A 12,934-nucleotide genomic window follows, 5' to 3' on the forward strand; every position below is an offset into this window, starting at 1 on the left:
CTTGACTCTTTCCTGAAGCTAGTGGGATGGCATAGGGTCTTAACTGATGTTATTTGCACGAAGCCAGCTGTAGATATCGAGACCAGAGGCTGTGTTCTTTTTATTTTTGGCCTTCTGGTCTCTCAGTTTCCCATGCTTTGGAATCTGTGGGCCATTTATCGTTTTTGGTGAACCGATTTGCTTTTTCATAGAGCTTAGACACCCAGAACAAGAGGTGATGGACATGCCCTAGCCTAGGCTGCCCATCACTGATAAACTGCTCCTGCTTGGTGCTGCAGACTTGTTTTTAAGGAAAGGGTAGCTTTATAGAGTTAAGAAACAAGACAAAACAAGTTATTCTGTACTCCCGATTAGCTGCTAAAAGGTGGTACAATTATTTTTTTAAATTGACATTCTTATTCAATAAAGATGAATGTGCTTATTGATTATTCCATTAGCATTGCCCTTGTAGTAACTTGCCCCCTCATAGGCTCCTTTTGATGCTGCAGCTGAGTGATCTTGTTGACACGAAAGCTAGCAAGTCATATCCAATTGTATGTCACTCATAGCCGAAGTCCTTATTGTTGCACAACGGTGGGACTTGTTCTCTGCCATGCCCTTTTGTGCCTGCCCTCAACCTTTCTCCTGGCCAGTTCTTTTCCAACTATGGCCCCACTGTTTGCAAGCACAAGCTGGGCATCTGCTAGTTCGCTCCTGCCTCAGTGTGGGATGCGTTCTCTATAGCATCTGTGTGGCTCATTGCCCTCACTTTGTTTTCTTTTAAATGTCACTTTCTTGTGCAGTCAGCAGATGATGTTTTAAATTCCATTTTCTCCCCACTCTCCTAGTTCAGTGTCATTGGTTCCTGCCTTTGCTGTTAGTACCTTTGGATAGATGATATTTTAATTTAAACACTTTTAAAATTTATTTTAAATGTACTGGTATGTATGTGTGAAGAGGTGTGTTGGTACACATGCCTTAGCGTGCATACTGAAGTCAGAAGACAGCTTTGTGGAGCCTGTTTTCTCTACCTTTTTGTGGGCACCAGATATTGAACTTTGGCTGCTGGACTTGTGTGGCAAGTGCCTTTGCCCTTGAGCCATCTCTCCAGCCCAGGAGAAGGCATATCAGTTTTCTCTTGTGATTTAAAGTAGCCTAGATGGGTTGGGAGCTGGCTACAGCTAAGGATGAACTTGAAGTCCTGACCCTCTCTCTTTCATGTCTGAGGTGGCTGGGATTATCTTACAGGCCTGTGTGTCTCCAGCATCTTATTTTAGGCTATACTGGGAATCAGACCTGGAGCTTCTCGTTTGGTGGGCTGGTACCCACTAAGCTTCGTCCCTAGCAATATATTCTGATTATGGTTCCTCTCCCCCAATTTCTCCCAGATCCTCCTCATCTCCTCACTTAGCCAAATTCATCCATTCTTATATTCCCAACCCTCCGCACCCGTCATTAGAAAACAGACAACTAAACAAACACATCAGAATAAGAATAAGACAAAACAGAAAAATGAGACAAACTAGAAGCACAAGAAACACATTCAGACGCAGAGACACACGCTTGCACATACAGAAGTTTCATAAAAACATAACATGAGAAACCGTAATATATAAGCAAAAGAACTATGAGGTAAGTAAATGCCCAGATAAAGTGTAATGAGACAAAAACAAAACAAAACAAAACAAAAACCTTCAAAAATAACATCGAGTTTGTTTTGTGTTGGCCACCTGCTGCTTGGGTGTGAGACCTGCCCTTGAGTGCATACCCAGGGAGACTGGAGGAGAAAAGACCAACTTTTCTGGTGTGAGTGGCTGTCAGTTGGAAATAGCTTCTGGGTTAAGGACGGGGTCTTGTGTCCTCCCCCCAGTCAGCACTGAGATTCCATTTGGCTGAGACCTGTGTTGTCCCTGTGCATGCTGCCTCGGTCACTGCATTCCTATGTGTGTCAGTCCTGTTGTGTCTGGAAGTCCTGTTTCCTTCACCCCTGCGCTTAAAGTCTTTTTGCCTCATCTTCCACAAAGTAGTCTGAGCTGTGAGGGAGGGATTTGATGGACACATTTAGGATTGAGTGTTCCGAGGCCTCTCACTTTCTGCACATTGTCCAGTTATGGGTCTCTGTATTTGTTCTTATCTACTGCAGGAGGAACCATCTCTGATGATGGCTGAGCAAGACACAGATCTGAGAGTATTGAAGAATGGTGTTAGGAGTAATTGTATTGCTATGTTCCTTTAGGACAACAGTAGTATTTGGTTTTCACTTAGGCCCATTGCTTATCCAGTCTCAGGTTCTTGGCTGGGTTCCTACTTGTAGAGTGGGTCTTAAATCCAACCAGATAAAGCTAGGCTTGGTGGCGCTTACCTTTAATCCCAGCACTCCGGGAGGCAGAGGCAGGTGGATCTCTAAGTGTATGGCCAGTGTGGTCTGCAAAGGACAGCCAGAGAAACCTTGTCTCAAAACACTAAAAAGAAAACGAACAAACATTTCAAAATCTTTTCCTCTTTGGGGACTGGTGATATGGCTCAGTAGTTAAGAGCACTGTCTGCTCTTCCATAGGACCTGAGTTTAATTCCCAGCAATCACATGGTGGCTCATAATCATCTATATTGGGGTCTGATACGCTCTTCTGGCATGTAGATGTACATTCAGTCAGAGCACTCATATATATATATATATGTATATATATATATATTCTATTATTCTTTGGGAGATTCCATTCCCATACCCTATATCTAACTTCTGTGTTTATCTGCTTATCAAAGACTTAAAAGCTGACTTTCACATTTAAGCTAATACAAACCATATTTGTTTTTTTAGGTCTGCATTGCCTCATAGGATTTTTCCCCCCTCATTCCATCCATTTACCTGGAATTTCATATTTTTTGTTTTGTATTTGTTTTAAACAGCTGAGTAAGATTTCATTGTGTAAATGTACCGGATTTCTTTATCCATTCATCTGCTAACACATCTAGGCTGTTTCCAATTTCTGGCTCTTAGGAATAGAGCAGCAATGAACATGGATGAGCAAGCCCAGCACTTAATTTTTTTAAATTATGGTTTGTTTCCTGGCACAGTGGGCTGTCAGTGCTGCAGTAAGGAGAGTGGTGACCTAAGACCACGCAGACACAGGACAGAACAGCAGCGGCAGTCTCCATTCTAACTTCAGATGGTGCACAGGAAACGTTCATCACTGTGGTAATGCTATTTAGTTACAACTGCTGACTTTGTTAAAGAGAGACAAGGCCTAGTTCTGCCTTCTGCTTTTTTATGAGTGGAATTTGATCCTCATAAATGTGTGACAGTGGCACTACAGAGTGTTCATAACTTTGGATTTGAGATTGTTTATATTCACTTTTAGATGGAATATATGTTGAAAATGGATTTATACATGTTAGCAAAAAGACAACAAACCATTGAAAGCTGTGGTAAGAACGAGGCAGGTGAGGAGACTCTGCCTCACCCAAGTATTCAGAGAACTGTCACACTCTTACAAGTCCCTCACTAACCTCAATATCCCAAGAGCCAACTGTCCCTTCCCATCATCTCTTATGACACGTTCCAAAGTGCACAACACTACTGCCAGTAGCGCCCAGTGAATACAGCCAGCCTCCTCCCCATTGCCTCTCTCCGGCTCTGGTCAGCTCACAGCACATTGTTCCAGTAAAACCACATATGGAAGATCCCTTTTTCTATAGAATGCATGTTGACAAGGTTACAGGGTGGAAACTATAACAGGAGCTGAAGGGGATGTAAGGGCTTCATCCATGCAGACAGGGGAGGAGGCCAGGTCTGGACACTAAGTTGGATGTGAAATGGTTCGTATACTTGTGTCTTAGAAAGATGTGGGAGTTTCTTTCTGAAACTTGTTTTCTCTTCATAAACAAGGCTGTTGCATCATTTGCTGAGAATTACAGATCAGAAAGGGGAAATGGGAGTTCTGAGGAAAAACAGAAGGGCTTGCCATAGTCATTTTAGAGAGCAGTGGCTGAGCCTTTGAAAGGATTGCCAGTACCTGCTGCGGACTGCTGTGTGCAGTAAGCATAAAGCTGGACATGAGGCATTTGCTTGTGAAAACAACGGGGACATTATGCTTTCTGTAGAGATTTGTTTAGTTCTTGCAGTACAGTGTTTTCTAGAGAAGACAGTTCCTGCATCTGAGTAGTTTATAAACACAGGGGAGGGCTTACTGGGTGCTGCGAGGGGCATAGCTTCTACTTGACAAGTCACAGCTGACTGAGATGCTCTTCAGGAATGGGAACAGTCAGTAAAGTGTGTGGGAAGTATGTGGGAGAAAGGCAAGGTGTTGGTACCAAGGTAATGGAAAAATTTTACCTTCTCCTGGACCAAATGTGTTTCTGTACAGTATGAAACATATCAGAGGAATTTATGGCTTTAAAGAAAATTCCATGAACATATCTAACCCCTAACGGAGCCTGTGCATATCTATTTTAGGGACAATTTACGAGTAGTCCTCCAGTGTGCAGTGAACATCGCGCTGCACTGGGACTCCCTGTGTGGCTGTGAATTTGTAGAGCTTAGTGAGTGTGTTATTGTTGTGATTCATTCAAGCTTTTCTACCCTCTCTCTATTTTTTTTTTAAACTCCTCACCAAATTTGAATCCAGGACTTGAAAAAGTGCCAGTTATCTAAATACAGTATCACATTGTGATAAATATAGCCATTGAGATTTTAGATCTATTCACAAAACTTTATTTTAATATTCATAGGAACTTTTTTGGACTGTTATCTGAAAAACTGAGGACCATTTTATCATCAGAACTGACTATTAATTAGGGCATTGTTTCAGAAATAAAAGTTGATCTGCCGCTGAAACTCTATTTGAATATGTATGGTTCCAAGCTTGCTTTGTGTATTTAATAACTTTAGTACTATAATCACTCTGTTTACAATTAAATTTTGGTGAATATGCTAATATAGAATGTAACAGTGGGTGATTTCAGCAAAGGGCAGTGTGGATTTGCATCTTGATGTGCTTTTCAGTTACATCTGCCTTTCATTTAGAATCAAAGGGAAAAGAGATGGCCAGATTATGTAACGATCATGTGCCGATGGACCCGCTTTCTTCCCTCTGTTGCCTAGGCTGTTATTACAGTAGGTTGGAGCTGAGTGTACTGAAATACAGAGATTTGAACTTTCTTACAGGTTGGCTTTTCTGTGTAGTCATTAGTAGAAACCTCAGGGCTGGAATTGGTTCCATTATTAGAAGATGCCTCCAATGTACTTAAGTACTTGTTTAATTGAAATTAGTGTCTGCAGTTCTTTCAAGCACTCACTAACTTATTAAAGCAAGTGCTTGTGGTTATCTTATTTTTGTGAGCTTGTGTTCCTGGGTTTAAGAAACTGTCCCTTCCAGAAATTGCCTGCAAAGCAGCAGTAGATTGAGACACCAGTTTTCCTGTTCTCAGAAACTAGGCAATTTCTTGTTGGCTCTTAACTAGAAAATAAGAGGGGTTTCCAGGGTACTGGGTCAAACAGGGCCATAGAAGAGTGGTGAAGGGTTTAGATCTCAGACAAAGCTGGCAATTTGTGCTCACACGGTATTTATGCCTATCGAAGCACGTACCAGGAAAAAGCCTTCTTAGGGCAGGGATTGAGCCAGCAGAAAAGGCTTTTGGGACGTTTATGACCGCAGGAAGAGGCTCTGTGTATGTGAGGTCAGATGTCCATCTCGGGTGTTGTTCCTCAGAGTCATGCACCTTGCTCTTTGAGACCATGGTCTCTCACTGGGTTTAGGCTGGCTGGCTAGTGTGCCCTGGGATCCACCTGTCTCTGCCTTCCTAGAGCTAGCGTTGCCAGTACATGCCACGGGGGCAGCTTTTCCCATATGTTCTGGGAGTTAAACTTAGGCGCTGGTGCTTTTGTGGCAAATTTGCTGAGAGAAGTCTCTTTTAATGGAAGTAGTATTTCCATATAGTCCATATGCTAGGGGATGTATGTATTAAGTTGGTTAATGTTTCTAAGCATATTTGTGAGTGGGGTTGCTAAATACGAAGGCTTGTATATGTATATGTATGCTTTTCATAATAGGCAATTTCAAGTAAGTTACAGTTTTTTAGACAGTTTCTCTCTTTGTAGCCTTGTCAGGCTCTGACCTCTTGATCCTTTTGCTCTTGACCCTCTGTCTGGTTTTAAGTACAGCATTTTAAACTGTACCTCTCATTTCTGTCACTTCCATATTTGTGACTTTTAAGGAGCAAAGGAATACTAGATTAAGGGATGTCACCCAATTACAGCAGCCCTCTGTTATCCCAGGGGAGTCATTCCAAGATTCCAGGAGATCCTGGAAACCATGCCTGGTCATGCCGCCTATGGATGCTGCTGACCAATGTGTATAATACAGATCCTACTTTATGAGGTGAGTAAAGAAGAGTAATGGCAGTAAACAAGAACAAAGCAGTGAGAAGAGGGTCTGATGTGAGGTACCTGTGATTTCCACGTCTCAGACATCTGTCTCCTTGTACTCACTGTTCATGTGAGATTGGAATGTGCCTTGTTAGTGAGATATGTGAGGCGAGTGACCATTGTGAGGTAGTGGAGAGCTGTTGGCTTGCCTCTTATGTGCTAGCACTGGGATATCACCATCACTTTGTAACTGAGATGGCTCTTGGGACTCATGGGAGGGTAGCATACTTTAGTGTGGTTGAATCACATCCATGGGCGGAGGGTTGGCTCTGCATGCATGCAGTATTCAGAATGGCATGCAGTATTAAATTTTATGAACTGTTTATTTCTGGAATTTTGTGTTTAGAATTTTTGACCTTGTTTGACTGCGGATAGTTGGAAGGATTAATGAGAGATTGCTGTCCTCCTGTGTGTCATCCCACATTTTTATATAGCATTCTTGGTTAACAGAACCACACCTAGCTGACATTTTAATTTTGTTTTGAAATAGCCATAGTTTTTTTTCTGGGGTGGGGGAGCAGAAAATGTTTTTCTGAAGGGATGTCGTCCGCCCCCCCCCCCCCCCCCCCGTCCCGTGGTTACCTGTGTGGGATGTGGCTTCCCAATTGCAAGTTGTTGCCTGCTGTTGTCCGTGTATTCAGTTTTGGGTCATGTTCAAAGTCTGGGAGTTTACTTAAACTCTTCCTTGTGCTGTTGTTCTGAAGCTCACTTTGGTTGCAGCGCCAGCATCTTCTTTTGAACTGGAGGTTTCCTGTGTGTACACTGTTCTGAAGTTTTGAGAATTGTATGTACAGCCTTGTCTATATCCATTTACATTGTGTTGGGAGACAGGAAACCATTACCTAGTTTTGCTGTGGATATTCTCTTAGGGTTCTGAGTTTTGCTATATGAGTTTTCCTTTATGGTTTGGAGGTATGTAAGAGAGGGATTCAGTCCTCTGAAAGACATCCACCCAACAGGGGATGGAAGCAGGTGCAGAGACTCACACCAAACTTTGGGCACAGCGCAGGGAGTCTTATGGAAGAAGAGGGGGATAGAAGGACCCAGAGGGGACAGGAGTTCTACAAGGAGACAAGAAAGCCAAAAAATCTGGGCCCAGGGGGAACTGCAGATACTGATGCACTAAACCAAGGACCATGCATGGAGAGAACCTAGACACCCTGCTCAGATGTATGTAGCTAAGAGGTAGCTCAGTCTTTATGTGGGTTCCTGAGTAAGAGGAGCAGGGGCTGTCTCTGATGTGAACTTGGTTGCTTGCTCTTTGATCACTTCCTCCTGGCTACGCAGCCTTGCCAGGCCACAGAGGAAGAGGATCCAGGCAGTCCTGATGAGACTTGATAAGCTAGGGTCAGATGGCAGGGGAGGAGGACTCCCCTTTTCAGTGGACTAGGTGAGGGAGATAAGGGGGGTGGGAGAAGGAAAGCGGGACTGGGAGGAGATGAGGGAGGGGGCTACAATTGGGATATATAAAATGAATAAATGTAAACACACACACACACACAGATTCAGGAAGGCCTCACAAAGCTCAGAGTGTCTCTTCAGAGTTTACCAGGCATAAGATGCTGCTCTCTAGAACTACTTTTAGTGGCATTCCTGACCTTAATCATTATAGTATGCTCCAAATGGCTGGTTCCAAGAATAAAACTAAAAATAAAAGCTAAAAGTGTTGTTTGGAGGCGACACACACACACACACACACACACACACATTTTATTTACCATAAACCTATATGAACTAAATGCTGAGGCAGATTTTTTATTTATAATATGGTATTTTTATTGCATAGGAAAATAATTCTAGAAAAAATTTGTCCAGACACTTCAGTTACAAAAGATTTTCAAAGTCATTTAAAACTGTTTTTATAACTATAAAGAAATAAATGGGAAACTGCTGTGATTTGATAAAGCTGGATGGAGTTTAGAAGAAATCACGTTAGTGCTAGGGCTGATGTGTGGTCAAGTTCATTGAGTTGCCACTGAGATGTGGAACTTAATATTTTCTCAGTGTTTTGAGTTTTGGTTGTTATGGCTATCACCAAGATTCTGCTGGGCAAGATTTCAGCACTGATTAAAAGCACCTTGAAAGAACTGATCTGAGGAAGTGCCAGCACCTAGTTCCTTTGAAGATGCTTTTCACCTCAGAGAAGTTTGAAACTGGGAAAATGCACAGTGTTTTTTTGTTTGTTGTTTTGTAGTTGTTTTTTTTTTTTTAAGTTAGATTTAAAGATTTCCTCATCAGTTAATAAAGTATCTGCATTAGGGTTCTCCAAAGGAATGGGACTGGTAGAATGAATAGACATTAAAAGGAGATTTATTAACATGGCTTATAGGCTGTGGTTCGAGTAGTTCATCAGTGGCTATCTCCTGAAAGAAAGAGAAGCCTGGATGTCTCAACAGTCCCAGACTGCTGCTGGAGTCCCGGGGAAGTTTCAAAGAGCTGCTGGTCTCTAGTCTGTGTTGGAATCCTGAAGAAGCAGGTTCTAAAGCCAGTGAAGTGATGCCTCAGCAATAGGATAGATGAGCTTGACAGTGATAGTGATGGCAAGCAGACAAAAAGCAAAAGCTTCCATCTTCCATGTCTTTTTATATGGGCTGTCATCTGAAGGTGTGGCTCAGATTCAGAGTATATCTCCCCAACTCAAATAATCTAATCGAGCAAAAAGCCCTTTGGGCGCTGGAGAGATGGCTCAGAGGTTAAGAGCACTGTCTGCTCTTCCAGAGCTCCTGAGTTCAATTGCCAGCAACCACACGATGGCTCACAACCATCTGTAATGAGATCTGGTGCCCTTTTCTGGTGAGCAAGTGTACGTGTAGACAGAACATTGTATACATAATAAATAAATCTTAAAAAACAAAAAGGAAAAATAAAAGAAAAGCCCTTCTTAGGCTTTAGTTGATTCCAGATTTAGTCAGGTTGACAATAAGATTAACTACCCACAGCATCTTTATTTGCATATATAGAATTCATGCATATATAGTAATAATCGGTGGGAATTTGCTGAAATTTCCAAGCTAATACTGTGTATGTGTGGGGTGGGGATAAAGTTAGAATGATAATCTAGCAGTTACGAGCACATACTGTTCTTGCAAAGGACCTGGGATCAGTTTCCAGCACGCACGACTCATACCTCCTGGAACTCGAGCTTCAGGGGATCCCGTACCCTAGATTTCTTCAGGTACCCACACAGACAGACACTCATACACATACTTTAAAAACAAGAAATCATTAGTTTTTTAATGTTTATCTTATTTTATGTATATGGTTGTTTTGCCCATGTGTGTATGTGTACCACATGCATGCCTGGTACTTGAGGAGGCCAGAAGATGGCATGGAATACCTGGAGCTGGAGTTATAGATGGTTGTGAACCACCGTGTAGGTGTTGGAAACTGAACCTTGGACTGCTGAAGAGCAGCAACTACTCTTAACCACTGAGCCACCTCTCCAAACCCCAAGAAAATAAACCTTTTAATATAATGTGTGTATTTAATGTGTCTGGGTTCAAAATGTTACATCTTAATAGATTCTCATTTGAAATAGCATTCTAAGTGTTGCAGGCCAGTCTGTTTCAGTTGCTTCCTTCTCTCTACTTCATCTCTTCTGCAGCTTTTAGGGAACTGTAGACTCTTAAGGAAATATTTTGAGTTAGTATTTATAAAAAGAAGAATTTGGAACCACACAGCACATGTTTATATATACATATAATTATACATAATGTGGTGGGTTATACCTGGGTGCACTTGACATGCAGCGATGTGCTTTGATCAAGATTTCCCAACTTGCCAGTTACATACTTGGGATCCAAAGCTTTTGGTTCCAGCCATGCTCTCCCCCAGGAAAACAGTTTTCCCAGAACATTGTTATACTTGGGCTGGTGAGAAAAGTGAATGAACAGCTTCTCTAGGGTGTCCAGGGAGAAGGAACACACTGAATGGCCAAGACTTTGCGGAGCCAGTTGATAGTGTGTATCACTTCTCTGCTGAGCCTTTGTCCTCCTTTGTAGGTGTATTGTTCCTATTCAGCCCCTACTCTGTGCCCAGGTGCCCTTGTCCTTCCCCCTTGTACATACCTAATTGGGATTGTAGTTTCTGTGCTTGTACTTAGCACATCTGTATAGATGTAGGATTCCTTGGCTGCGTTCCTAAGTAGTGTGCATTCTAATTTGCATGCCTTCCCTCAGTTGCACAAAACAGTTCTTGTTTTGTTGTTACTAAATAGTATTTTAGTCATAGATGATATGCCTCTGGGACTTAAAGTGCTTTCCATAATTGCATAGATTGTTTTATTTATGTTCTCCTCTTCAAAGCTTAGTGACAACCAAATAGGATCCTAGCTGTTCTAGACCAGAATTAGTAGATGCTCTTCTCTTTAGTGTTGAACAGCCCTCGTTGAATAGAAGCCTTCTACAGGGAAATGTTTTGAACACTTCCAAGGTTATAATTGTGAGCAAAGTTGCTTTGTTTTGTATTACAGTGAAAATGCCACGTGCAAAAGCAGCTCAGGCTGGACGACAGGGACCTACAAAGAGGCGCCTTGCAGAGCAGTTTGCTGCTGGGGAGATCATAACCGACATGTCTAAAAAGGAATGGAAGCTAGGGTTGCCTATTGGCCAAGGTGGCTTTGGCTGCATATATCTGGGTAAGTGCATGGTGATCTCTAGTCATCAGTGTAAAGATTCAAATGCTTTTCATGGAATAATTTCTCATTTATGCTATTGCAAGGTGCTGTTGATAATCCGTGTTAATTTAAGATTGTGTGGTTGATTGTAAGTTCATCTTTGACTTACTAGTAGAAGATGGCTCATCTCAGAAAAAGAACAAATACTGTAATACTGTCCCTCATAAGCACAGTATCCTTGGAGTTTTAACATCTCTACATAGTCCAGTCACGCTCTCTTTACAGTGAGAAGAGAGCCGTACCCATCCTTCCTCCTCCACTTCAGCCAGGTTCAGTTTACTGCAACCCTGTCTTTAGCTCATTTTACAGATCTTTACAGCTCTGTGTTTTTAAAAATGTCTGTACTTCATGTTAGGCTTTACCTATGTTAGGTACATTAGTTAGCATGCTTATCTTGGGATAGTTGGAGACCTAGTTAGAACCCTGGTCTTATGTGAGTTTACTGAATTATCAACACTAAAAATGGTTTACCTGCTGGCAGTGGTGGCACAGGCCTTTAATCCCAGCATTTGAGAGGCAGAGGCAGGCATGATCTCTGAGTTTAAGGCCAGCCTATTCTATAGAGCCAGGGCTACACAGAGAAACCCTGTCTCAAACATCAAGAACAACAGATTTGCCTAGCTGGGTGTACTAGTGCAGGCTTTTAATTCCAGCACTGGCTGACAGACAGATCTTTTATCATTTCTAGGCTGGCCAGGGCTGAAAAATGAGACCCTTTCTCAAGAAAACAGAACAAAATGAAAAACAAAAACCTTGTTTGCATGTGCACCTGTCTCTGTCCCTAAGAACTCTTGCAAGAATATACTGCAGATCCTGTTTGCTTTGGATGTTTCTCTCTGCCTTTGCGTTCTGTGATTTTACTCTATTCTAATTTTTGTTGTTACAAATTTTGGTTTTTAAGGCTTTATATAGCTGAGGTAGGGCCTGACTGTACTTCTATCTTGATTTAATTACTTAACTTGTTATTTAATTTCATAACGAATCCTTTACTTTTCTTTCTTTTCTCTCTCTCTCTTCTTTCTTCTTCTTCTGCTTCTTTTTTTTTTTTGATATATCGTCTCACTATGAACCTGTGAGGCTCAGACTGCACAGAGATTCTCTGCCTCTGTGTCCCAAGTGTTGGAATAAAAGTGTATGATACTATGCCCGTTGAAAAAGTATTTATTTTTGGCACTGGTCAGAAGAAGGAGTTGGATCCCCCAGGACAGGCGTTAGAGGTGTTGTGAGCCACCATGTGGATGGTAGGAATTGAGCCCCAGTCCTCTGGAGGAGCAGCCAGTACTCCTAACCATTGAGCCATCACTCTGAAAGTTTCAAAATTTGTTTTTTAACAGTAGTTTACATAAAATGGAATGTATAGATATTTTAAAAAGGCCACAGATGTAAAGATGTGTAAAATTACACTACTTAACTTTTCTTTCTTTCACATAGTATAAAATGAAACCTTTTTCTTTCAAGCAACATTTGACTTGGGATGCCAATCTTACAGTGACGGTTCACATCATCTGGAAACTTGTTAGAACTGCCATTCTTGTATTCCACCCTACCCATGATTCAGAGACCATGGGGAAGGCTTGCAGTGCTGTTTGAACATACTCTCTGTATGATCGGGTCATACTGGGATTTGATAGCCATAATAGAAGAGCAGCTGCTTTCACTTGATCACCTGTTCACTTTATGACAGGGAGCTGTGCTTTGCACTCCTGTTCATGAAACAGCCTACAAACAGCACTTTGCACCATATCTTGAACACAAGCCTCCTGGTAGAGATTGTACTTCATTAGGATGTCATCCTAATGCGTAGGAATCATAATGAAATAGGCTAAAAAGTTAAAAGTCTTTAAGTAAGTTAAAAA

The 12,934-nt window shown here is 41.8% G+C and overlaps 1 protein-coding gene across 3 annotated transcripts in view; it reads left to right on the forward strand.

Annotated features, from left to right (window-relative positions):
• The window catches only part of Vrk1 (VRK serine/threonine kinase 1), a 69,264-nt gene that overhangs the window by 20,409 nt on the left and 35,921 nt on the right, over positions 1 to 12,934 (forward strand). For 2 of the 3 annotated variants that reach the window (XM_060388136.1, XM_060388138.1), the window contains 2 exons: positions 3,055 to 3,175; positions 10,875 to 11,039. In XM_060388136.1, the coding sequence (XP_060244119.1) occupies positions 10,880 to 11,039 (160 nt within the window). In that variant the 5' untranslated portion in view covers positions 3,055 to 3,175; positions 10,875 to 10,879. Of the gene's footprint in view, positions 1 to 3,054; positions 3,176 to 10,874; positions 11,040 to 12,934 lie in introns of those variants that run through there. The other variant, XM_060388137.1, reaches the window with a different exon arrangement.

The sequence above is a fragment of the Meriones unguiculatus genome, chromosome 7 (genome assembly GCF_030254825.1).
Source record: "Meriones unguiculatus strain TT.TT164.6M chromosome 7, Bangor_MerUng_6.1, whole genome shotgun sequence".
NCBI classification, from domain to species: domain Eukaryota; kingdom Metazoa; phylum Chordata; class Mammalia; order Rodentia; family Muridae; genus Meriones; species Meriones unguiculatus.